The sequence below is a fragment of the Chiloscyllium punctatum genome, chromosome 12 (genome assembly GCF_047496795.1).
Source record: "Chiloscyllium punctatum isolate Juve2018m chromosome 12, sChiPun1.3, whole genome shotgun sequence".
Taxonomy (NCBI): domain Eukaryota; kingdom Metazoa; phylum Chordata; class Chondrichthyes; order Orectolobiformes; family Hemiscylliidae; genus Chiloscyllium; species Chiloscyllium punctatum.
This window is the reverse complement of record NC_092750.1, coordinates 28379613-28406342: the sequence shown is the minus strand read 5'-3', so window position 1 is coordinate 28406342 and position 26730 is coordinate 28379613. Positions and strand designations below refer to the sequence as shown.

General features: G+C 43.1%; 1 protein-coding gene across 2 annotated transcripts in view; it reads left to right on the top strand.

Moving 5' to 3' along the window:
* The first annotated feature begins 10652 nt into the window (after positions 1-10652).
* efcc1 (EF-hand and coiled-coil domain containing 1) overlaps positions 10653-26730 on the top strand; it is a 93933-nt gene continuing 77855 nt past the window's right edge. Inside the window, exon 1 of one of the 2 annotated variants that reach the window (XM_072582208.1) lies at positions 10653-12067. In XM_072582208.1, the coding sequence (XP_072438309.1) occupies positions 10977-12067 (1091 nt within the window). In that variant the 5' untranslated portion in view covers positions 10653-10976. The remainder of the gene's footprint in view (positions 12068-26730) is intronic. The other variant, XM_072582207.1, reaches the window with a different exon arrangement.

The following is a 26730-nucleotide window of genomic DNA, read 5'->3' as shown; positions in this document are numbered from 1 at the left end:
TATATCACCCCACCGTTCACCTCCACCCACTGTCTGACCCCATCCACGCCCCCACCCCGGGCAGCCAGACTGGACACCAACAGTCAGACTGCTGCTGCCTTTGTGGGGTAAGTCTCCAAATAGCACACACGCACACAACTTTTACTGCTAACTTTTTGACACATTCCACCTCTGCCCTGTGCAGGACAATGTTGGAGAGATTATCTGGGGAAGGGGGCTTTACGGTTCACCCCTATGTCGAACTCCAGGGAAAGTGTGGGGTAGGTGGGGAGAGAAGAGAGAGGGCAGGAGGTCAGTCATGTAGAGACAGTGCCTGGACTGTCCAGGATTGTTCGTGGCAGCATTTCAGTGAGCCAAGTTAGTTTTTAAACATTGTACCTGTAAACAAAAGACATGGTCAGGATTGAAACAGCTCTTTGATGTAATGTTTCTCTTGGCACCTTGAGATCACCTTCGGATAATCTGAAATTCGTAAAATTGATATTCGGATAATCGAGCTTCCTCTGTACACCAGATCAACTGTTTTACCCTCATCCACCTGTGACTACACAAAGAACTCAATAAGGTTTGTGAAGCACAACCTACCCTTCACAAACTGTATTGACTATCCCTAATCAACTTATTCCTTTCCAGATTATTATAAATCCTCTCTCTCTTATAACCTTTTCCAATACTTTACCCACAATTTAAGTTATGTTCACTGGCCTATAATTTCCAGGGTTGTCTCTACTCTCCTTCTTGAACAAGGGAACAACATTTGCTATCTTCCAGTCTTCTGGCACTATTCCTGTAGACAATGATGACATAAAGATTGCAACCAAAGGCTTAATAATCTCCTCCTTGACTTCCCAAAGAATCCTGGGATAAATCCCCATCTGGCCCAGGGGACTTATCTATTTTTACACTTTCCAGAATTGCTAACACCTATTTGTGAATCTCAATCCTATCTAGTCTAGGAGCCTGTATCTCAGTATTCTCCTCGACAACATTGTCTCTTTCTAGTGCGAATACTGACAAATAGTACTCATTTAGAGCCTCCCCATCTCCTCTGACTCCATGTACAACTTTCCACTACTATCCTGAACTGGCTCTAATCTTACTCTAGTCATTTTTTAATTCTTGATATACCTATAGAAAGCTTTAGGTTTTTCCTTGGTCCTATCTGCCAACGACTTCTCATCTCCCCGTTGTGGTTCTGTTCGCCGAGCTGGGAATTTGTCTTGCAAACGTTTCATCCCCTGTCTAGGTGACATCCTCAGTGCTTGGGAGCCTCCTGTGAAGCGCTTCTGTGCTGTTTCCTCCAGCATTTATAGTAGCCTGTCTCTGCTGCTTCCGAGCTACAAATCTTCTCCCAAACTTTGAATCTCATCTCCCCTCCTGGCTCTTCCTAACTCTTACTTTAGGTCTTTTCTGGCTAACGTGTAATTCTCAAGTGCCCTAACTGACCTTCACATCTCATCCCAACATATGCCGCCTTCTTCCTCTTAACAAGAGATTCAACTTCCTTAGTAAACCACGGCTCCCACACTCAACAACTTCCTCCCTGCCTGACAATAGCTGTTCCTTGAATAAGCTCCACATTTCAATTGTGCCCATCCCCTTCAGTTTCCTTCCCCGTCCTATGCATCCTAAATCTTGCCTAATCGCGCTGTAATCGCCTTTCCCCCAACTATATCTCTTTCCCTGCAGTATATACCTATCCGTTTCCATCGCTAAAGTAAACATAACCAAACTGTGGTCACTATCACCCTATCTCCAAATCTAACACTTGGCTGTGTTCATTACCCAGTACCAAATCTAATGTGGCATCACCCTCTGTTGACCTGTCTACATATTGTTTCAGGAAACCCTCCTGCACACATTGGACAAAAACTGACCCATCTAAAGTGCTTAAACTATAGTATTCCCAGTCAATATTCAGCCCTGTAACAACTACCCTGTCACTTTTGCTCCTATCGAGAATCATTTTTGCTATCCTTTCCTCTACATCTCTGGAACTATTCGGAGGCCTATAGAAAACTCCCAACAGGGTGACCTCTTCTTTCCTGTGTCTAATCTTAGCCCATACTACCTCAGTAAATGAGTCCTCATCAAACATCCTTTCTGCCACTGTGATACTGTCCTTCATTAACAATGCCACACCCCTTCCACTCTTTTACTATCTTCTCTGTTCTTACTGAAACATCTAAATTCCGGAACCTGCACCAACCATTCCTGTCCTTGCTGTACCCATGTTTCTGAAATGGCTACAACATCGAAATCCCAGGTCCCAACCCATGCTGCCAGATCACCCACCTTATTCCAGATGCTCCTGGTGTTGATGTAGCCACACTTCAAACCAACTTCTTGCTTGCTGGTGCCCTCTTTCATCCTTGAAACCTTATTTCTGAGCTCACTACTCTCATCCTCTTGTATACTCGATCTACAATTTAGGGCCCCATCCCCTGTGGAATTAGTTTAAATCCACCCGAAGTGAATTAGCAAATTGCTACCCAGGATATTGGTACTCGTCTGGTTCAGGTGAAGACCATCCTGTTTGTAGAGGTCCCACCTATCCCAGAAAGAGCCCAATTATCCAGGAATCCAAAAGCTTCCCTCCTGCACCATCCCTGTAGGCACGTGTTCAACTTCTCTCTCTCTCTATTCCTCGCCTCGCTAGCATGTTGCATGGGCAACAAACCAGAGATAACAACTCTGATTGTCCTAGCTCTAAGCTTCCACCCTAGCTCCCCGAATTTCTGCCTTAAATCCTCATCTGTCTTCCTACCTATGTCGTTGGTGCCTATGTAGACCACAACTTGGGGCTGCTCCTCCTCTCCCTCAAGGATCCCGAAAACATGATCAAAGACATCATGACCCTGGCACCTGGGAGGAAACACACCAACCATGAGTCTCCCTCGTTCCCACAAAATCTCTTATCTGTCCCCCTAATTATGGAGTCCCCAGTGACTAAAGCACCTTCGATAACAGGATTTGCTCTCTTAACCCCATTTCCCACCATTATCACTGTATAAAGTGGCTCAATTCTGGAGCTTTAAGGGCATCTAAATGCATTTAAAAAGTACTAACAAGCCTTTTTGATTACACATAAAATGTTATGTTTCCAATATGTAAATCAATTTCCTTTAATCATGGAGGCATTTGCATTTTACCTTGTTGTAATTTTCAAAGCGTGCCCCTAGTCGGATCTCCACATTGAGGAATACCTGGGTTAATAATTATCCCATATTACAATTGCATCTTACTAACTAAATGAATGCTACTGAAACTAAAATGTTGGTTCCAATTCCAGGAAGGTCGATTTTTTTTTAAAGCTGAAAATTTGAGAGACACTGATTCATAAAGCCCTAGTGGAGAGTGCATATAAAACAACAGAAAATATCATTATAGACAGAATGAATCTTTCAACCTTAACTGACATCAAACAGCCTCATATGCTTCCATCTACAATAATTAGCACCCTTCCTCCAATGTAGACCAGGTGGGCAATAGTGGTTGTCCTTCTGTCCATGGTTGCTCCCTGGTATTGTGTCTCAGCTATTTCTCCAAGAAGTAGATGGCGTGTTGTAAGTAGCTTTCGGCAATATATGCATATTAGGATAGAATAATCTGGAAGAAAGTGAGGACTACAGATGCTGGACACCAGAGTTGAAAAATGTGATGCTGGAAAAACACAGCAAACCAGGCAGCATCCTGCTCCTCGGATGCTGCCTGGCCTGCTGTGTTTTTCCAACATCACATTTTTCAACTCTAGAATAATCTGGATCTTGGATGAAAAATGACACAGATTGAGCAAAGCAGAGGATGTAACTGTGAGTAGTATAGGAATTCAGACAAGTGTGCTATTATGATTGGAGGAAACTGAAAGGAAGGAAGGGGAAGACATTTAAGTGCTACCACTACATATGAGGTTAAACTCAGCAGAGAGCAAGACAAATGAAAATTGTGAATCTCATATTAACAGCCCTCATCAGGTTTTGTAAAATTTCTATTTACTCGCAGCCACATCGTCAAACAGTGTTCATGATATTTATCTATTTGGTCACCTCCTGCTTAGAAAAGAATCTCTGTCCTTCCTGTTCAAAGAAGAAGCTACAAAGCAGCATTTAAAAACCTGAGCTCTACCAATACCTGTGATTTTTAGATATGAGTGAGAGAGAGAGAGAGAGACTGTGTGTGTGTGTGTGTGTGTGTGTGTCTGTCTGTGTCTGTGTGTGTGTGCGGGGGAGGGGGGGCATTGGTGGAGCATGCCCAACTGGCAACAAGGGAAGTGAGGAGGATGTTTCTGACAGACAAGTGGGGAAATGTAGACTTTGGTAGCACAGACCTTTTATGTACTCCTGAGTCTAGCCCCAAAAAGTTAATCACAAAATTACATTTTGGCAGCCTCATAAGCTCACTTGCTGATAAAAACTAATCAGATCAGATGGGATGCACATCTCAACCAGTTCTGTGTTAAAATTAGAAAGGGATCCTCCGTAGATTCGATGATCTGATTTCTATATTAAAAGTGACAGCAGGCACAGCATCAACATTAACGGAAAACCAATTGAATCCATCAGGTCCTTGTTGCCCTACTAATGCTGGTGTGAGCAATAATTGACCCCTCCCCTCACCCCACCCCCACAACCATACCCCTTTAAGGGTTTGTTTCATGCAGTATATGCACAAAATTGGATTTGGATCCTCTCACAGTTCATGCTGATGGATATATTGCGCCATTTATTCAATTTAACAAGGTTTAAAAGCAGGCAGATGGTTCATGAAACAGCTCCACAAAAGGCCAAATGTTTTCTAAAATGCCTTGTTTCTTTATTGCCATATAACTCTGGTGGAAATTGCAGGTGCTCATGAGAAATTTATTCTGGCATGTTTATGGCAGAGGGAGGGAGGAGGTGGCCAGAACAACTCTTCTCTAGCCTGCTGTGTGTAAGGTCAATCACGTAGTGCTGGAGTTGACTGCTCCAGCTGCTCTGCTAACTGTTTTTATGCAAATTGCTTTAAAGTAGTCTCTTAATGAACAGAATGAATCTCAAAATATATATTTCTACTGGAATTCTATGAAATGTTATGTCTTACTGGTTATTGCAGGAGTTTTTTTAAAGATTGATATGCTGCCCGTCCTGCTTTATATTGTGTGTGGGTGTTGAGTTTCCCTAGGAGTATATTGTAACTAGCTTATGAATGAAAGCTGTATTGTTCATTAAAAGTGAAAGGGACTTAAAGTGCAAGCTCATGTAATCAGGAACTTCCAATTAAAGATAGAAAAAGTATTAAGTATAATATTTGAAGACCCACTAGTATTATCAACCTTAACCTCCCATATTTGGCCTTTCATTAGACCTTGTTTATTTGTTTAAAATCACACAACACCAGGTTATAGTCCAACAGGTTTATTTGGAAGCACCAGCTTTTAGAGCGCTGCTCCTTCATCAGGTGGTTGACCTGATGATTTTTACCTTTGTACACCCTAGTCCAACACTGGCACCTCCAAATCATTATTTGTTTGTTACTTTATATATTGTCTGTTTTAAAAAAAAATGCATTCACAAATGAATTATCAACATTAATTATTCAAGTTCTACATTGTCCATAACTAGACCACATTGTCCTTCAAAACATGCCCATGGACAGATGGTGCTGACGTTTCTATCAAATAAATTGAACAATGAACAAATCTGCTGTGACTGAGGGAAGAACAGAATTTGGATTTTCTTGGCCTAAGTCTTCTAATTGATGGCACTCACTTACCACTCCATCCCTATCTTTTGCACTATGACTGCATGCCACATTTTTGGCTATGTCTCCTAATCCCATGTCCTTTGGAGATGCTGAGCATGAATTAAATTGAACTACTTCCTCATGGTGCAGGATCATTCAGGAATTTAAGCCATGCCCCATTTTTTGGCACAAGCTGCCATATTCTGGTAAATGTTAATCAACACGTCAAAAAAAAAATTGGGAGCATTAAAATAGTTTTTCATTGTATTCATGATGATTATATGAGACAATAGCTAAGTGAATGAATGAATGTGTGGGTGACTAAGAGGACTGGGTGGGTGGATAAGTGGGTAGGGTGGCAGCTGTGTGAGGTGGGCATATGGGTTGAGAAGGGTTGTCATGTTGGGACTAATCAGATCAGGTCAGAGAGGAGTTGGTTGGATGGGGGTGGTGGAAGTATAAGGGGAAAGGGTCAGTTATCCAGGAGTTAGACTAGGATTTTTCCATTTATCATTTCTTGAGTAACGATTCAGGAAGGTAAACACAAAGATATGAAATAGAAGTGGGAGCAAACCATTTGACCACTCAAACCTACACTGCCATTCAATTAGATAATGGCTCATTTTCTGTCTAAATATAATTTTCCACAATATCCCCATATCCCTCAATATCTTTAATAGATATCTAGAAATCTACCAATCCATGTTTTGAATACACTCAACAGCTAAACTACCAAAGCCCTCTGGAGCAAACCATTCCAAAAATACACCACCCTCTGAGTGAAAACATTTCTTCTCATCCCATTCCTACCTCTTATTCTGAGACTATGTCTCTGATTTTAGACACCCAGCCAAGGGAGACATCCTTTCTTCTTAACAATCCCTATAGGAATTTTGTATGCTTCAATGAGATCACCTCACATTTTTCCAAGCTTTAGGGGATATATGTCCAATTTTTAAAAAAATATCTACTCATAGAGCAATTCCATCATCCCCGGGATCAGTCTGATGAACCTTTGTTTCCTTTCCTCTTTGGGAATTGTATCCTTCCTTTGCTAAGGAGACCAAAACAGCACAAAACATGCTAGTGTGCTTTCAACAAGGTTCAAGACAACTACAGCAAGATATCTTTACTCCTGTACTCAAATCCTTTTTCAATAAAGGCTAACATACCATTTGCAGCACCTGCATATTAGCTTTCAGTAACTTAGGAACAAGAATACACAAGAATACACAATCAACATTTCTCAATCTCTCACCATTTAAGAAATACCCTGCATTTCTGTTCTTCCTATCGAAGTTTCCACATACTGTTCCATCCACCATGTTGTTGCCTACTCAGTTAACCCATCTAAATCCCTGGAAGCACGTTTGTATCCGATTCTTATTTTTTTATTTTCTTATTTTCCTACCTAGTTTTATGTTATCAGCAAACCTGGAAATGTTACATTTCATCCTAACATTCAAATCATTTGCATGTATAGTGAATAGCAGCAATGAGTTAACATTTCAAGTCCAATATGACCCTTTTCAGAACTGAGGTGGGTGCTGAAAAAGTGATGGTTCTTATTCTGTTTAAAAAAAAATATAAGTGGTGAGGCAAAGCAAGTGGAACAGATGGGATAAAGAGCCTAGAGCAAAAGGCAAAAACAGTGCTATTGGTAATGGAGATGGATATAAATGAACAGTGTAGATTAAGGAACATTGATGAGGAGTAGGTGTTAATGGTAGCTGTTATTTGCAAAAAATTGGTCAGCTCTGCTCAAAGCAAACCCACACAAACAAGACTGAGGGGAAGGGGGTTTGGGGATGCAATCACGTTATCTACCTGATTCAAATCTGCTTGTGCTTCAAGTAGTAATCCAGACGTTATTATATTCGTGATTCTGCATTTTACTTTAGCATCTTTGCTACTTATACTCACTCAGTGGAATCTCTTTTCAAATCCTATGTTGTTAGTACTTATGTGGATATGACAACTGAATTCCACCAGACATTCCTCTCCAGCCTGAAGATGATGTCCATGAACTCTGACATTGGGCAGGTAGACAGCATTTTGTGCTCTCATTCTCAGCTGCTGAGAACTGAGCAAGTTTTGAGAAGATTTGTAGCTCAGGTTGAGACTCTGGATGTAAGTTTGTTCGCTGAGCTGGAAGGTTCATTTCCAGATGTTTTGTCACCATACTAGGTAACATCTTCAGTGGGCCTCTGGGCGAAGCACTGTTGATGATTCCTGCTTTCTATTTATTGAGAACTGAGAACGGAGCCTGTCCCTTAATTGGAATTGTCCACAGATTCTGACCCAAACTTAGTTTTGGAGACTTTTTGCAGGGTTTTGGGGAGCAAAGATTGTGAAAAGTTCAAACTTCCTGGGCAATTCCTGCAGAATCAATGTTTTGTGATTTATGAGGGTCTCAATGTATATCTTGGGTTGTATGTTCAGTCTCTAACTATCTTCAGACCAGAAAATTTGGATTTGGTGTTTGTGTTATTCATTTACATATGTTAGATTAAACTGTTTGCATTTTCACCCCAATTTACTATTTCTTTAAATTGCATTATTTCCCATCCTTTGTTTCCATCAGAGAAGGCTAGGGGCTGAACATTCTGCACCTTTTGGCTAAGATAATCACTTTCCAAAGCCACTGCACTACTTTTAAGGAAAGTCTGGAATACTGCCTGGATGAATGTACCACTATTAAAACTTATGAAATGCAACCATTCAAGACAAATCAGCCCTATTGATCAATATGCTGTCCACTCACTTCATCTTGGCTCCTTAGCATCTCCACAATGCACTGTAGCAACTCACCAAAATTTCTGAGCCATCACCTCCCAAACCTGTGAAGCCTACTCCCTGGAGAGACATTTATGACAATATTTATGTCAATACCATCATAATCTCTAAGTTCCCCTTCAATTCATACATCAACCAGATAGCAACATTCCTTGTCATCTGCCCCGAGTAAAATTCTCTGGGACACCCGCATCAACCAACCCAATGCCTGTGGCTGTACATTTCAACTTCCCCTCCCATTCTGCCAAGGACATGCAGGTCCTGGGCCTCCTCTATCACCACTCCAAAACCGCCCGACGCCTGGAGGAAGAACGCCTCATCTTCTGCCTTGGGACCTGCCAACCCCATGGCATCAATGTGGATTTCACTAGATTCCTCATTTCCCTTCCCCAACCTTATCCCAGTTTCAACCCCCAGCTCAGCACCGCACTCATGACCTGTCCATCTCTCTTCCCACCTGTCTGCTCCACCCTCCCCTCTGACCTATCATCATTCACCCCACCTATCACACTCCCAGCTACCTTGCCCCCAGCCCAACACCCCTCCCACTTATCTCTCCACCCCCGAGGCACCCAGCCTCATTCCTGATGAAGGGTTTTTACCTGAAACGTAGATTTTCCTGCACCTCAGGTGCTGCCTGACCTGCTGTGCTTTTCCAGCACCACACTCTTGACTCTAACCTCCAGCATCTCCAGTCCTCACCTTAGTTTTCCTCACACTCCCTACCTAGCAGTACAGTTGGAGCACATTTAAGAAGGTGCACAGTTTTATGTGGGGGTGATGACCTATGGACAATAAATGTTTGCCATGCCAGTAATGTCCATACTCCCAAACTACCTTTTTTCAAAAAAAAGACCAGAAATGTAAGATTGAAAAAAAAGACAAGTTAACATTTGCAGCAAATCCTAAAGGTGACATGCCATGACAGACAAATTTTAGATTGAAAACAAAAACAGAAATTGCTGGAAAAGCTCAGCAGTTCTGGCAGCATTTATGCAGAGAAATCAAAGTCTCGGGTCCACTGACCCTCCCTCAGAACTTTTTAAATTTTAGGTTGGCCTCTCCTGCACCCTGATCTTCTGATTACCACTTGTTTGTGGCCCACCCCCAGTACCCTACTAACCCCAAGCTGTTCTGACTCCATTGTTTGTTTCCTGCCTCCAAGCCAGTCATCACCCTCGCTCACAGTGGGGGAGAGAGAAGTGTTGAGCAGAAAAGTCAGCCAACAGGGAACCCAACAGGAGGGTCATGGAGTTGATAGGTCAGCCAATCGAAGGGTCAGCGATCACTCTGGTATGATCTCATGTGGGAGAGGCAGCGAGCAGGAGTTGAAGGCAAACAGTTGAATGTTTTATTGTACTTTTAAGCTTTGTAATTTATGAATGCAACAATTTAGCAATGTACAGAATTTAAAATTGCAGATTATAAAGTTTTAATGTTTTTTTCTGATTGGAAAGGACCTACAGAACACAACTAAACCTTTTAAATTGGGGAAATTTGATTCACTTATCGTTAATCCATCTAAAGGAAGATAACTAGATTGTTATCTGAGGGCTTGCTATATGGTATTAGATACGGAGAAGCTGTTCCTAGTGGTAGATGATTGAGAGGCAGGGGGTACAGATTTAAGGTAATGGACAAAAAGAAACAATGGCAATGAGAAAATCTCTTCTCACACAGTGTTTAAATCTCGGATGCACTTCCTGATAGTGTGGACTCTTCGAAAAGGGAATTGGGTGATAGCCAGAAAAGGAATGATTTGTCACGTTACAGCGGACAGGCGGGAGAGTGGACCGACATAGACACGACTGGCCGAATGGCCACTTCGCTCCACCGCAACTATCGTCTGGTTCTGCGATTTCTCTTTTATGAGTGCCCAGGGCGGGTGTGCCGTGAAGTGGTCAGAGAATCGAGGAGGCGGCTTCGACACCGTCCACCGGCAAACGTGTGCGTTTACAGAGCCACGGGTCCACCGGGGGCGTTTCTGCTAAGGAGAGGATTAAAGCAAAGCATCAGAAATCTCGAACCAAGCTTTGGCCCTTCATCCTGGATCCCCTCCCCATCCCCTTCTCTCCCCGCCCCCCACCCCCCACCTCTCCTCCTCCTCCTCCTTCCCTCCCTCTCCCCTGGCTGGCGTCACACAGAACGCGTGCACTTTTATTTTGATAATCGCTTCCAATTGCAGCGGAGAGAGCGCGAATGAGCGAACGCTGAAAACTCAGAGCATCGGGCAACTCCAGTCCCAGTCACAAGAGTCGCCCGAGCTGGGAGCGCATCTTCTGCACAACTCACCACCATGGGTGATGGGAACAGTGCCTCTCACCCTGTGCCTTTAAACTCCAGCTCGACCCCGACCCCCTGAACGGCTGAGAGGGGGAGGGGGGAGGAGGGGGTTGTGAACTTTAGTGAGTGTCTCTGTGTGTGTGTGTGTTCTTTGTTGGAGAGGTTGGGTTGTGGAGATGATGGAGAGGCCGGAGAGTTGCGATCCCTACAGGTGCCCGGCGCGGCGGACCCAATGGATCGTCAGCGCGCTGGCTTACCACTACGGCCTGGACCGGGGGGTGGAGAACGAGATCATCGTGCTGGCCACCGGGCTGGACCAGTACCTGCAGGAGATCTTCCACCACCTGGACTGCGAGGGAGAGGGCAGGATCCCCGGGGAGGACTTCCGGACCCTGTGCGAGATCCTGGGGCTGGACGAGGGCTCGGATCCCGAGGAGGGCGCGGGGACCCTGGAGCAGGTGCCCCGGGAGCTCAGCTTCAGGCAGTTCCACGCCAGACTGTGCGGCCACTTCAGCAGCAGGGCCGGCTGCCAGTACGAGACGGGCCGGCTGCTGGTGGCCAAAGAGAGCCAGCACATCGAGACCCAGATCCGGCTGAGGAGTCCGCTCAGGCGCCGCAAGAGAAGCCCCGGGCCGTCCCCGGGCCAGCCCAGGGGGCTCTCCGGGAAGCAGCACGCTTCCTGCAGCCGGGAATGCTACGAGGACATAGTGGCCCTGGAAGCTGCGGAGGACAAGATCGCCAAGCTGGAGCTGGAGAACGAGAGCCTGCGGGAGCTGGTGGAGGATATGAGGGCCGCCCTGCAGAGCAGCGACGCCCGCTCGCTCGCCCTCCAGGTCGGCCTGTGGAAGAGCCACGCCAGCCACCCGTCCCAGCACTGCTTCCTGGCGTGGAGCAGGGCGGCCACCAGCAGCACCGGGCGAGCCGCCCGCCAGCAGCAGCAGCAGCAGCAGCACAAGGGCCTGCGGAGTGTCCTCAGGGAGATCGAGCTGATCCGCAGCTCCAGGGACGGGCAGATCGAAGAGGCGATCCGCTTCAGCCAGGAGGTGGAGAGGGAGCTGAGCAGGTCGCAGGAAGCTCTGCTGAAGCTGGAGGAGTGCAACAGGAACCTGAGGAAGGAGCAGCTGCAGATGAGGAAAAGGGTCGAACAGGCGCGCCAAGCCTTGTTGGGGAGCCTCGAGAAAGTGAAAGGTCTGGAGACCACAGCGAAACAAGTTCCATTGCTACAGAGGAGTGTGGCACAATTGGATTCAGAGCTGCAATATTACAGGTAGGATTCGTGATAAAGGATACCATCGTACCATGACCCATTTTAATTTATCCATTTAAGATTTGCACTGAACAACCACCAAACGTATTAGCTATCAAGTGAAATCGACGTTTCGGGCAAAAGCCCTTCGTCAGGCTAAATCCTGATGAAGGGCTTTTGCCCGAAACGTCGATTTCGCTGCTCCTTGGGTGCTGCCTGAACTACTGTGCTCTTCCAGCACCACTAATCCAGAATCTGGTTTCCAGCATCTGCAGTCATTGTTTTTACCTCGTATTAGCTATCAAAGCGAATCTGTCATTGAAAGGTAAGATGCCAACAACAGATTATATACATTAAGTAAAACTTCCTGATGCAATCGTAAATTAATATTGGAAATGTTCCAGTTCGCGCTTTAGAACGAAATTCTGAGACATTGAAGTTGGGATGTCTCTTTCCGGCTGTACAGGACATTGGTGAGGCTGCTTTTGGAGTAATGTGCAGTTGTAGTCGCCCTGTTGTAACACGGATGTTACTAAACTGGAAAGGGTGCAGGAAAGATTTACAAGGATGCTATCAGGACTGGAGGGTTTGAGTTATAAAGCGAGGCTGGACAGGCTGGGATTCCCCCCTCACCACCCCCGCCCCAGTTTAGGAGGTTGAGAGGTGACCTTATCGAGATTTATAAAATAGGGAGGAGCATAGATAAGCTGAATAGCCAAGTTTTTTCCCTAGGGTAGGGGAGTCCAAAAATAGAGGGCATAGGTTTAAGGTGAGAGGGGGAAGGTCTAAAAGGGACCCGAGGGGCAACTTTTTCACACAGAAGGTGGTGCTTGTACGGAGTGAACTGCTAGAGGGAGTGGTAGAGACCGGTACAATTAAAGACATTTGGACAGGTACATGTGGAGGAACTGTTGGGAGGGACTAGTTTAGTTTGAGAAACCGGGTCAGTATTGATGAGTTGGACCAAAGGGTCTATTTCCATGCTGTATGACTATAACTGCATGAAACAATTGAACCTATTATGTCACCTCTCTCATGCAATTGCATTTTCTACTTTTTAAACATTTGCAACAGTATAGATTTAGATTAGATTACTTACAGTGTGGAAACAGGCCCTTCGGCCCAACAAGTCCACACCGACCCGCTGAAGCGCACCCACCCATACCCCTTCCCCTATATTTACCCCTACATCTAACACTACAGGCAATTTTAGCGTGGCCAATTCACCTGACCTGCACATTTTTGGACTGTGGGAGGAAACCGTTGCACCCGGAGGAAACCCACGCAGACACAGGGAGAATGTACAAACTCCACACAGTTAGTCGCCTGAGGCGGGAAATGAACCCGGGTCTCTGGCGCTGTGAGGCAGCAGTGCTAACCACTGTGCCACCGTGCCGCCCACAATAGGCTGTATTGTTTGCAAGTTTTGATATCCTATAAATTCTATATCCGTTTACCCAGTGCCAGCAATGGCCTTCAAGGTGCACCTTTCAATAGCAAGAGCTTATGGACCTCTTCTGATCCTATGTATGGAATCTTCATTCAATTGTCTCTGCTACATTCCTTTGCACACTAAACAAAGCTTCATGCAACTACACCCTCCACCTGCTTGCATCATCTGCTTAACCCTGAACCTATCTCTCCAGATTCTCTTCTGTACCTCTTTCTATTTTGATATCACCCTTGATATCCTCATCCTGTTCCCTTTACATTCCCAGCAAATCATTTATTTCCCTGACCTCATGGTAGAGGAAATTATGAATGTGTCCAACTCCCATTGCTGTGCATCCACAACACATCATATTCCCCTCTATGCCTCTGCAAGCCTACACTCCATCCCCAATCTCTCATTCTTGTCCAAAATTACAGAAGGTATTGTCACCTCCCAAACCTGGGCAAAAGTGAGGACCGCAGATGCTGGAGTTTTGAGTCGAGTGTGTGGTGCTGGACAATTCCTGATGAAGGGCTTTTGCCTGAAATGTCAATTTTCCTGTTTCTCGGATGCTGCTTGACCTGCTGTGCTTTTCCAGCACCACAGTCCCAAATCTGTTCTCATCCTTCTTGTAATTTCATATTTCATTCCATCAATTAGATTTTGTCATGCCTGAGCACTGAAATATGTATGACCAAATGGGTATTTCCCCTCCCATTTTCCACCCACTCTGCAGTATTTGACCACTTCATCCTCCTCGAATGTTCCTCTTCCATTGTACACCTAAATGAGACTGGCCTTGCCTGCTTTCCAGCTCACCTGTCTGGTCATTGACAATGAATTTCCCCCAGTGGTGTCTTTTCTGACCTTTAGTGTAATCTCAGGAGTATCCCAAGATCCATCTTTGATCCCATTCTGTTTCTGATCTAGATACAATTATTGGAAGTTCTGTAGGAGTTTTTCTCATGTTCTGTCATTACTTTAGCTGAAGTTGGTAAAAACTCAAGAAAAATAATGTCAATAGCTTTTATGCTATTTTTCTGGGATTTTCATCAATGTTAACCAAAACAGCACTGGCAGATCCTGTCAACAGCTGTGTAAGTTCTACACAATGACATTTTATCAACAGACATTGATGTTTAACAGGATTTTGTTCCATCCATTAGTTTTTGTTGCTGTGAGGGCACCATTTCTGTTATGACCTCTTGGTCGTAGTAAATTAATTGTTGCTATAATTAAGTGGCAGCAAAGGAAAAGCTCAGAGCACAATATCAACAAATTGTATTTTATATAGGATCTCTCATACAGTAAAAACATTACAAGGCATTTCACTGGGGCATTGTCAAACTAAATGTGACATCAGCCACATAAGGAAAATGGGGAAAAGCTGAATCAAAGAGGTAAGTTTTAAGGAGTTTCATAAAAGCAGAAAATAGACAGCGAGACCAAGAGGTTTTGAGAGGTAATTCTATAACTTAGCTGGGCAACTGAAACCATGGTTGTTATTGGACATGCTTTGTGAGGCCAGAATTGGATTCTTGATATCTTGGTTGTAAGGCTGAAAGAAGATTTAGAGATACAAAGAATCAGATTTTGGACAGATCTGAAACATGAATGAGAATTTTAAAATGAGGCATTGGTTCCCTGGAAGCCAATATATATCAATGAAATAAAACAAAGAACTGTGGATAGTGGAAATCTGAAACAAAAACAGAAATTGCTGGATAATTCTGTTCTGAAGGAGAGTCATTAGACGTGAAACATGAATTCCACTTTCTCTCAATAGATGCTGCCAGTTTTTCCAGCAATTTCTGTTTTTATGTCAATGAACTCGTGTGATGGACAATCGCCCTGCTAGATTGTGCCACTTTAGTATCATACAGCCAAAGAGACGTTCAGTCTGGAAACAGACCCTTTGGTCCAAATAGTCCATGCTGACGAGATATCCTATGTAAATCTAGTCCCATTTGCCAGCACAATCTGTGACTGGTACAGTTGAGAAAAGCAGCAAGTCAAACAGTTGGAACAGGCAGGAACAAAACAGGGAACAAGGTAGGACTGATAAATTGAACTGCATTTATTTCAATTCAAGAGGTCGAACAGGGAAGGCAGATGAACTCAGGGCATGGTTAGGAACATGGGACTGGGATATCATAGAAATTACAGAAACATGGCTCAGGGATGGACAGGACTGGCAGCTTAATGTTCCAGGATACAAATGCTACAGGCAGAATGGAAAGGAAGGCAAGAGAGGAGGGGGAGTGATGTTTTGATAAGGGATGGCATACAGCCTTACTGAGGGAGGATATTCCTGGAAATACATCCAGGGAAGTTTTGGTAGTTATGGTAGAGGATTTAACTTTCCAAACATAGACTGGGACTGCCATAGTGTTAAGGGTTTAGATGGAGAGGAATTTCTTTAGTGTGTACAAGAACATTTTCTGATTCAGTATGTGAATGTACCTATGAGAGAAGGTGCAAAACTTGACCTACTCTTGGGAATTAAGGCAGGGCAGGTGACTGAGGTGTCACTGGGGGAGCACTTTGGGGTTAATGACCATAATTCTATTAGTTTTAAAATAGTGATGGAAAAAGATCGACTGGATCTAAAAGATGAAGTTCTAAATTGGAGAAAGGCTAATTTTGATGGTATTAGGCAAGCTGCCTGAACTGCTGTGCTCTTCCAGCACCACTAATCCAGAATCTGGTTTCCAGCATCTGCAGTCATTGATTTTACCTAGTTGATTTTAACCCTACTGCGAATCCTCTTGCAAGGATGCCTGCCTTGAAGAAGTTTTCCTCTTCTCTCTACAAGAATATCAGGGAGTCCCTCTCCCACTGCAACTCCCAGGTCATTTCCTCTGCCCTGAAGCTCTTCAACCATGTTGTGAAACAAACTCGGTACCACAGCCACATTTGCTTACTCTATGCTACTTTCTCCCTACCCCCACCCTCCTTTAGCTTATCTCTCCACGCTTCAGGCTCTCTGCCTTTATTCCTCATGAAGGGGTTTTGCCCGAAACGTCAATTTCGCTGCTCCTTGGATGCTGCCTGAACTGCTGTGCTCTTCTAGCACCACTAATCCAGAACTTTCAAAAGATGATTTGGGGCAGATGTTCGCAGGTAAAGGGACGGCTGGAAAATGGGAAGCCTTCAGAAATGAGATAACGAGAGTCCAGAAAAAGTATATTCCTGTTAGGGTGAAAGGAAAGGCTGGTAGGTATAGGGAATGCTTGATGACTAAAGAAATTGAGAGTTTGGTTAAGAAAAAGAAAGAAACACAGGTCAGGTATAAACAGGATAGATAGCGTGAATCCTTAGAAGCGTTTAAGGCAGTAGGTGTATACTTAAGAAGGAAATCAGGAGGGCAAAAAGGGGACATGAGATAACTGTCTGTGTGGAGTTTGCACATTCTCCCAGTGTCTGCGTGGGTTTCCTCCGGGTGCTCCGGTTTCCTCCCACAGTCCAAAGATGTGCAGGTTAGGTGAATTGGCCATGCTAAATTGCCCATAGTGTTAGGTGTATTAGTAAAGGGTGAATGTAGAGGAATGGGTCTCGGTGGGGTGCTCTTCAGAGGGTCGGTGTGGACTTGTTGGGCTGAAGGGCCTGTTTCCACACTGTAGGGAATCTAATCTAATCTAATCAAACTTTGGCAAATAGAGTTAAGGAGAATCCAAAGGATTTTTACAAATAATTAAGGACAAAAGGGAGAGAATAGGGCCCCTCAAAGATCAGCAAGGCAGCCTTTGTGTGGAGCCGCAGGAGATGAGCGAGATTCTAAATTAGTATTTTGCATCAGTATTTACTGTGAAAAAGGCCATGGAAGATATAGAATATAGGAAAATAGGTGGTGACATCTTGAAAAATGTCCATATTACAGAGGAGGAAGTGCTGGATGTCATGAAACACATAAAACTGGATAAATCCCCAGAGCCTGATCAGGTGTACCCTAGAACTCTATGGGAAGCTAGGAAAGTGATTGCTGAGCCCCCTGCTGAGATATGCATATCATCAGTAGTCACAGATGAGATGCTGGAAGACTGGAGGTTGGCTAACGTGGTGCCACTGTTTAAGAAGGGTGGTAAGGAAAAGCCAGGAAACTATAGACCAGTGGGCAAGTTGTTGGAGGGAATCCTGAGGGACAGGATGTACATGTATTTGGAAAGGCAAGAACTGATTAGGGATAGTCAACATGATTTTGCTTTGTGCTTGGGAAATTATGTCTTTCAAACATGATTGAGTTTTTTAAAGAAGTAACAAAGAGGATTGATGAAGGCAGAGCAGTAGACGTGATCTGTATGGACTTCATTAAGGTGTTCGAGAAGGTCCTCATGGAAGACTGATTAGCAAGGTTAGATCTCATGGAATACAGGGAGAACGAGCCACTTGAATACAGAACTGGTTCAAAAGTAGAAGACAGAGGGTGGTGGTGGAGAGTTGTTTTTCAGACTGGAGGTCTGTGACCAGTGGAGTGCCACAAGAATTGATGCTGGGTCCACTATTATTGTCATTTATGTAAATGATTTGGATGTGAGCATAAGAGATACAGTTAGTAAGTTTGCAGATGACACCAAAATTGAAGGTGTAGTGGACAGCGACGAAGGTACCTCAGATTACTACAGTTTCTTGATCAGATGGGCCAGTGGGCTGGGGAGTGGCAGATGGAGCTTAATTTAGATAAATGTGAGGTGCTGCATTTGGGAAAGCAAATCTTAGCAGGACTTATTCACTTATTTGGGGAGGTCCTAGGGAGTGTTGCTGAAGAAAGAGACCTTGGAGTGCAGGTTCATAGCTTCTTGAAAGTAGAGTGGCAGGTAGATAGAATAGTGAAGGCGGTATTTGGTATGTTTTCCTTTATTGGTCAGAATATTGAGTACAGGAGTTGGAAGGTTATGTTGCAGCTGTACAGGAGATTCGTTAGGCCACTTTTGGAATATTGCGTGCAATTCTGGTCTCCTTCCTATTGGAAAGATGTTGTGAAACTTGGAAGGATTCAGAAAAGATTTACAAGGATGTTGCCATGGTTGGAGAATTTGAGCTATAGGGAGAGGTCAAATAGGCTGGGGTTGTTTTCCCTTGAGCGTCGGAGGCTGAGGAGTGACTTTATAGAGGTTTATAAAATCATGAGGGGCATGAATAGGATAAATATGAGGGGCATGAATAGGATAAATAGACAAAGTCTTTTCCCTGGGGTGGGGCAGGAGAAAGTGAGGACTGCAGATGCTGGAGCTCAGAATCGAGAGTATTGTACTGGAAAAGCACAACAGCTCAGGCAGCATCTAAGGAGCAGCCAAATCGGCGTTTTGGGCATAAGCCTTTCCTGATGAAGGGCCTTTGGATGCTGCCTGATCTGCTGTGCTTTTACAGCACTACACTCTCAACCCTGGGGTGGAGGAGTCGAGAACTAGAGGGCATAAGTTTCGGATGAGAGGGGAAGCGTTTTTCATGCAGAGGGTGGTACGTGTATGGAATGAGTTGCCAGAGGAAATGGTGGAGGCTAGTACAAATGCAAATTTAAAAGACATCTGGATAGGTGTATGAATAGAAAGGGTTGGAGTGATATGGGCTGGGTGCTGGCAGGTGGAACTAGATTGGGTTGGGACATCTGGTTGGCACGGACGAGTTGGACCAAAGAGTCTGTTTCCATGCTGTACATCTCTATGACTCTATTTGGCCCATATCCTTCTAAACCCTTCCTATTCACATACCCATCCAGATGCCTTTTAAATGTTATAAGTTGCACTGGTCTCCCCCACTTCCTCTGGCAGCTCATTCCATACATGCACCACCCTCTGTGTGAAAAGGTTGCCCCTTAGGTCCCTTTTGTATTTTTCTCCCTCACCTAAAACCTATGCCCTCTCGTTTTGGGCTCCCTCACACTGGGGAAAAGATCTTGTCTATTTATTCTATGCATCCCCTCATGATTTTTATAAACCTCTGTAAAGTCACCCCTCAGCCTCCAATGCTCTAGAGAAAATAGTCCCAGTCTATTCTGCCTCTCCCTATAGCTCATACCCTTCAACCCTGTAAATCTTTTCTGAAACCTTTCAAGTTTCACAACATCCTTCTGATAGGAAGTAGACCAGAATTGCATTCAGTACTTCAATAGTGGTCTCACCAATATCCTTTACAGCTGCAACATGACCTTCCGACTTCGATGCTCAATGCACTGACCAATAAAGGCTGGTATACTACATGTCGTCTTCACTATCCTATCTACCTGTAACTCCACTTTCACGGAACTATGAACCTGCACTCCAAGGTCTCTTTGTTCAGCAAGATTTCCTAGCACCTTACCATTAAGTATATAAGTCATGCCCTGATTTGCCTTTCTAAAATGCAGCAAATCACATTTATTCCCATTAGAATCCACTTGCCACTCCTTGGCCATTGGCCCATTTGATCAGACCCTGTTGTCCTCTGAGGGTTCCTTCTTCACAGTCCATTACAGCTCCAATTTTAGTGTCATCTGCAAACTTACTAACCATACCTTCTATGTTCACATCCAAATCATTTATATAAGTAACTAAAAGCAGTGGACCCAGCACCGATGCTTATGACACACTGCTGGTCAGAGGCCTCCAGTCTGAAAAGCACCCTCCACCACCACCCTCTGTCTCCTTTGAACCAGTTCTGTATCCAAGTAGCTAGTTCTCCCTTTATTTTGAGTGATCTAACCTTACTAACCAGCTTACTATGAGGAACCTTGCCGAACGCCTTACTGAAGTCTATATAGATCACATCCACGGCTCTACCACCATCAATCCTCTTTGTTATTTCTTCAAAAAACTCAATCAAGTTAGTGAGACACAATTTCCCATGCAAAAGGCCATGTTGACTGTCCCTAATCAATCCTTGCCTTTTCAAATACATGTAAATCCTGTCCCTCAGCATTCCCTCTAACAACTTGGCCACCACCAATATTAGGCTCACCGGCGTATAGTTCCCTGGCATTTCCTTACTACCTTTCTTAAATAGTAAAACAAGGTTAGCCAACCTCCAACCTCACACATGGCTATCGATGATACAAATATCTCACAAGGGGCTCAGCAATCTCTTCCTTGCTTCCCACAGAGTTCTTTTTGCATCAACCTGAACATTCCTGTACAGACCACACAGAAGTCAACATCTGTGAATTAACATGTGTGCACAACATAAACAAATTGCCAGCACATAATGGTAATGAGTCATTGGAATTTGGCATAAGTTAGGATATAGGCAGCAGAATTCTAAACGTGGAAGATAAAAAATTATGGGTTAAAATCAAATATGGATGAGGCAATATCTAATGCATTATGTTGACATCTGCTACTCATTTATAGGCCTGGCATATGAGAAGACACTTTTGCTACCTCTACAAATAACTCCCATTTCATGATAGTCCTCTCCAAGTAATGCTTTAAATCTTTATATCTGTGGATCCTTGCAAGCCACAGCATGGGAAATCTACCAAAGCAGTCTGAAGTCTACAAATGTGTCAAAATGTTGACAGGTGTGATATTTACAAAGCATAGCAATGTAATCACCTTCTCTGTGAAGTCGGATTACTTGCTGAACTGCAATAAAACCTTCAATGAATAGTAGCGTTTCCAAGTGCCAAGGTAAACTAAAATAAATTTATCATCATTGGTGCTCTTCAAATCAACCCACTATCCTTAGTTTAGAATAATAAGATATAAGATAGTTGAAGCTTGCAAATTTCTTACAGGGTAGCTGCAGGAAGGATGTCACCCCTGGCTTGGACCCGACAACCAAAGGACAGTGTCTGAAAATAAGGGATAGGTTATTTAGGAATGCAATGAGGAGGAATTACTTTATTAAAAAGGGCAATGAATCTTTGAAATTCTCTGGCCCAGATGGCTGTGGAAGCTCAGTCATTGATTATAATCAAGACAGACATTGATGGATTGCTTCACATAAAAGGCATCAAGGGATATGAGGATAGTACAGGAAAATGGTATTGAAGTAGAAGCAATGATCTAGTTGAATGGCAGAGCAAGACCAAGGGGTCCAGTGGCCTGCACCGGCTCTTATATCCTATGCAGTTATTGTCCTACATTCCTAACAGCCTGTAATATTCTGCAGGCATTCTGCAGATATATTAAGGTCACCACCATATTTATAAAGGTTTTTGTGTTTAGGTATCTGGTGGTCTGACTTAGATACTCTTAAATATGCTAATGAGTGTTTAGGGTTCAATAGAAAAAACATTGGTTGAGCTAATTTTTCTCAGATCACTATTACCTGCTTTATGCCTGGCAACGAAATTTAAAGACACCCTTTCTGCACAAAGTTTGTGTCAATTTAATGATGCTAATGTATTTCTTCCCCTAACAATTTACAAAATACTAATGAAAATTTTAAAGCTAATTAAATCCTAATTTAATAAAGATTTCACTAAACTAAAAAGATATGTCTGTTCATTTTTAAGCCAATGGCTACTTATTTCTTGGTCCCTTTTACTTCCTATGTTGACTGCGATCGTTGCTGGGCAAATCCAGTGCTAATAATCCCAAATATATCTGTCACGCCAATGATTTACTTCTTTTTTTTAATAAATTGTCCTAAACTGAGATGTGAAATGTAAAGCATTTGATGAGTTGCCTTTTCATCTATTTCACTCACCAGTAGCTGCAGCAAACACATTTCCATTGTTTATGTCACAACAAAGTGACTTCAGCAGGCAATTTCCTTTTCTGTGTATGAAAAACTACAAAGAATGTAAACATTTTCCCTGAACACCGAGTTTTATAAATAAGGCATCAGTACCAGTAAAATGTGAGGAAAATATCCCCACACAGACCTACAATTGTACAACTGATCTATTAAAAGTTCGCTGCAGCTCTGTAGCCATTCCAAAATGATTGCCGGAAAAGCCATGAGGTCTTCAGTGACTCTGTTTGGCAATTGAGGGTTTGAAGAAACAATAACATTGAACAGTACCACTGTATTATGGTCTGTATTGGAAAGAAGGAAAAAGTTATACAATTAACTTTAAAAAATCCCTGTGCAATATGCAGGTAGATAGAAAATATTAGTGAGGAATGGAAAAGCAACAAATATATTTGAACTAACTTTAGAACCCATTCCTTGTGCATACTGTAAATTGGCAGTCCTCTGTGTCTTATACATAATATTTAAAAATAAAACTCATGCAACTTGTGAAAATAATTATTGGCAATAAATTTGATCATTTCTTTTTTGTACATTGTATTTCAATCAAGACCTGTTTTGAGAAGTCCAATAGTTATGGTGGTTGGAAGACTTAGGATAATATCTTATTAAATGATTGTCTTTCTCCTGCCTGGAAGCATTCACTGTGTTCATGGTAATTCACAGGGACACAATAGCTGTGGCGCATTGCCGGATCTTTCTATTCAGTGCAGAGGACCAGATTCTATACAGAATGAGAAATACCATCAATCACCAGACACTTCCTTTATCTGTCATTATATGGTGTGTCTACTAGATAAGACTTTCTCTGCTGTCTCATAGCAACAAGTATTCAAAATAAGTCATTGTATATTTCTCTTTATTTTACATCTCCAAAAGCTATGCAACTGAACAATTCTCAATGTAACATCAATGAAGGCATATTATATATTCTTCCTATATCTGTTCAATTTCCCATGGCTATTTTAATTAGCATTAAGGCCTGGTTACCGCATAGTTACCTTTTGAATCACTTTTTAAGCTGTATAGAATGAGGAAGAAGGAATTTTAACCTGCATGGAGGGAGCATATAGGTACATATGGAGTGGTTGAAGAAAGAAAATATGCTGTGTGCCAGGAACCCTTTAAGAATCAGTCACCATCCCTATTTAATTAGCACATGATTTGAATTGTGTGAGAAGGCCTGTATGAGAGATCAACTTTGAGAGCCCTTCTTCAGACTCATGCCCGAAACGTCAATTCTCCTGCTCCTTGGATGCTGCCTGACCTCCTGCACTTTTCCAGCAACACATTTTCAGCTCTGATCTCCAGCATCTGCTGTCCTCACTTTCTCCTAGAAGATTGTATCAGCCTCCCAACACTTCAGCAGCTCGTTCCATACACACATTACCATCTGCATGAAAAGGTTTCCCCTTTAAGTCTTTCCCCCTCTCACCTTAAACCTATGCCCTCTAGTTTTGGATTTACCAAGCTCAGGAAAAGACCTTGTCTGTTTGCTGTATCCATGACCCGCATGATTTTATAAACCTTTATAAGGTCACCCCTCTGTCTCTGATGCTTCAGGGAAAATAGCCTCAGTCTAATCTACCTGTCCTTGTAGCTCAAATCCAATCTTGCAACATCCTTGTAAAACTTTTCTGAACCCTATCAAGTTTCACAACATCCTTCCTATAGTAAGGAGACCAAAATTGCATGCATTATTCCAATAATGGTCTAACCAATGTCCTGTACAGCCATAATATGCCCTCCCAACTCCTATACTCAATGCATTGGCTAATAAAGGCTACCATTCCAAATACCTTCTTCGCTGTGACTCCACTTTTAAAGAACTATGACCCTGCATTCCAAGGTCTCTTTGTTCAGCAACAGTTTCCAGGACCTTACCATTAAGTGCATAAGTCCTGACCTGATCTGCCTTTCCAAAATGCAGCACCTCACATTTATCTAAATTACACTCCACATGCCACTCCTCAGCCTATTGATCTGTCTGATCAAGATCCCATTGTACTCGGAGGTAACCTTTGTCTTTGCTGTGCATTCCACCACCAATTTTGATGTCATCTTCAAACTTACTAACGATACCTTCTACAGTCACATCCAAATCAATTATATAAATGACGAAAATCAGTAACCAACATTGTTAGTGGGAGTTAAAGTCACTATAGACCTGAAACGTTTTGCCATCATCTCTTTGCAAGGTTCCAGTGGGCACATCTGCAGAACACCACGGTGACTCAGTGGTTAGCACTACTGCCTCACAACGACAGGGAACCGGGTTCGATTCTATCCCTGTGTCTGCGTAGGTTTTCTCCGGGTGCTCCAGTTTTCTTCCACAGTCCTAAGGTGTTCAGGTTGGGTGGATCGGTCATGCTAAATTGGAGAGTCCAGGGATATGCAGGGTGGTAGGTGTGATAGCCATGGGAAATGCAGGATTGGGGAAGTGGTGGGGGGGGGTGTTTAGTGGGAGTGAAGGTTTGTGGAATGCTCTTCAGAGGGTTGGTGTGGACTCAATTGGCTGAATGGCCTACCTCCACATTGTAGGGATTCTATGATATCATATTCTGTACTGCACAAGAAGCTATCTCAGGTAATGGATACAATGCTTGTTGTGCTACAACTTGTGTTTACTTTGCTACTGAGGAACAGGAGGACTCTTAAGTTTGCTTTAGTGGCTACATTACTGCTAGTTCAGGAAGTCATACATTGCACCTGAGTTCCCTCAGGATAGTGTCCTCGGCCAAAATCTTCAACTGGTTCATCAAAGCCCATGAAACCATCTCTGGTGATTGTCCAGTGTTCAGTTTCTGTTATGACTTTTCAGATATTGAAACAATTTTTATCTTCTGAAGCAAGATTTGGACAACATTTATGCTTGGGCAGATAAATGAGAACTGACATTTGCATGAAACAAGTGCCGGACACTTAGTTTTTTCCTCTTGATGAAGATGCTAACTAACCATTTATTCTTGACATACAATGGCATTGTCATTGCTGCTGCCATCATAAATAACATAGTGGAAGGGGTCACCTTTGAACAGAAGCTTTAGTGGACCAACCACAAGATACCATGCAATAAGTAGCTGTGAATTCTGAAGTGAGTAACTCACTCCCTAACTCCTAAGAGCCTTTTCACCATCAACAAGGTATAAATCAATTTGGACAAAGAAAATCTGTGCCCATTAGCTGATAGTGCATGGAGTTGGGGACACAGATGTATGGCTTTGAGGACATGATGTAGGAGGAATCTAGAAATACTTTTATAACTTGTTGCCAAGAAGGGAGGTGGAAGTAAGGATGATCATTGATTTCCAAATAATCTGCAGTTGATCTATTCAGAACTTGTGGGAGCAGACATCCAGGAGCATAATGAAAATGGTTCAGGGAAATGCTCGGAATCCAGATCAAATCCAAAGTTCAGGCATCCCTATCGACTTGCTTTGTGATTGACCAAAATGGACAAGGTTTATTCTGGAAGGCACTATACATGTCAAAAGCCCTCATTGAGAACTCAGAGGCAAAGTCAAAGAATTGAAGGGATTACACAAACAATCCATTAACTTATTTACCTGACTATCCAAAGAGTGACTGACCAGCGTGTGTACATCACACATTGGACATATCAGCCACCTCAAAATTTAATCAGTCTGGAATCAAAACAAGTCATCCTTAATCCTGAGGGAATGTTAAAGATGGGCATTAGTACCAGAAATAATCGCATGTAAGATTCTTCACAGATTCAAAATTATAACCATTTTTTTCACTGGAGCATAGGAGGTTGAGGGTTGACCTTACAGACATTTATAAAATTAAAGATAAGGTGAATGGCAAGTGTCTTTTCTCTAGGGTGGGGAATTTCAAGTCTAGGCATCATATTTTTAAGCAGAGAGGAGAAAGATTTATAAAAGAACATGAGGGGCAATGGTTTTAACAGAGTAGTTCATGGGTGGAACGAGCCTCCAGAGGAAGTGGTAGATCTGGGTACAGTTATAAAAGACATTTAGATAAGTACACAAATAAAAAATGTTTGGGGGGACATAGGCCAAGCGCAGGCAGATGGGACTAGTTTAGTTTGGGAAAATAATTAGCATGGACCAGTTGGACTGAAGGATATGTTTCTGTACTGTATGACTCTATCTGAACCCAAGGCTAGACTACCTTTTCAACATTATTCTTTTCTATCATTTTATGACATACTCTTTTGTTTTATGCAGAGGCTTTAGTCATGTTTCGGCACAATTTTTGCTGACATGAACTATGACTTCAAATAGAGGGCAAAAGGTCTGCGTGAGAATTCAGGTCCAAAAGCATATCCTGGTCCTGCTAGTGACACTTGGATGTTGATCTGTACAATCTAACCGGAAGCAGCCAATTTGAGAAAGCCACCTTCAGAAGCACAGTTTAATTAAGGACACTGGGTAGAACACATACCACAGCTAGTCCAGTCAAAGGTCTGCAGCAATGTCTTGCCAGCAGCCCCACAGAGAGAGGAGCACACTGCCATTGCAAAGAGCAGAACTGCCACTCTGGGAAGATGTAAATGAAAAGTTTTAATTATTTGTGGCCACAATGCCAGGCCATC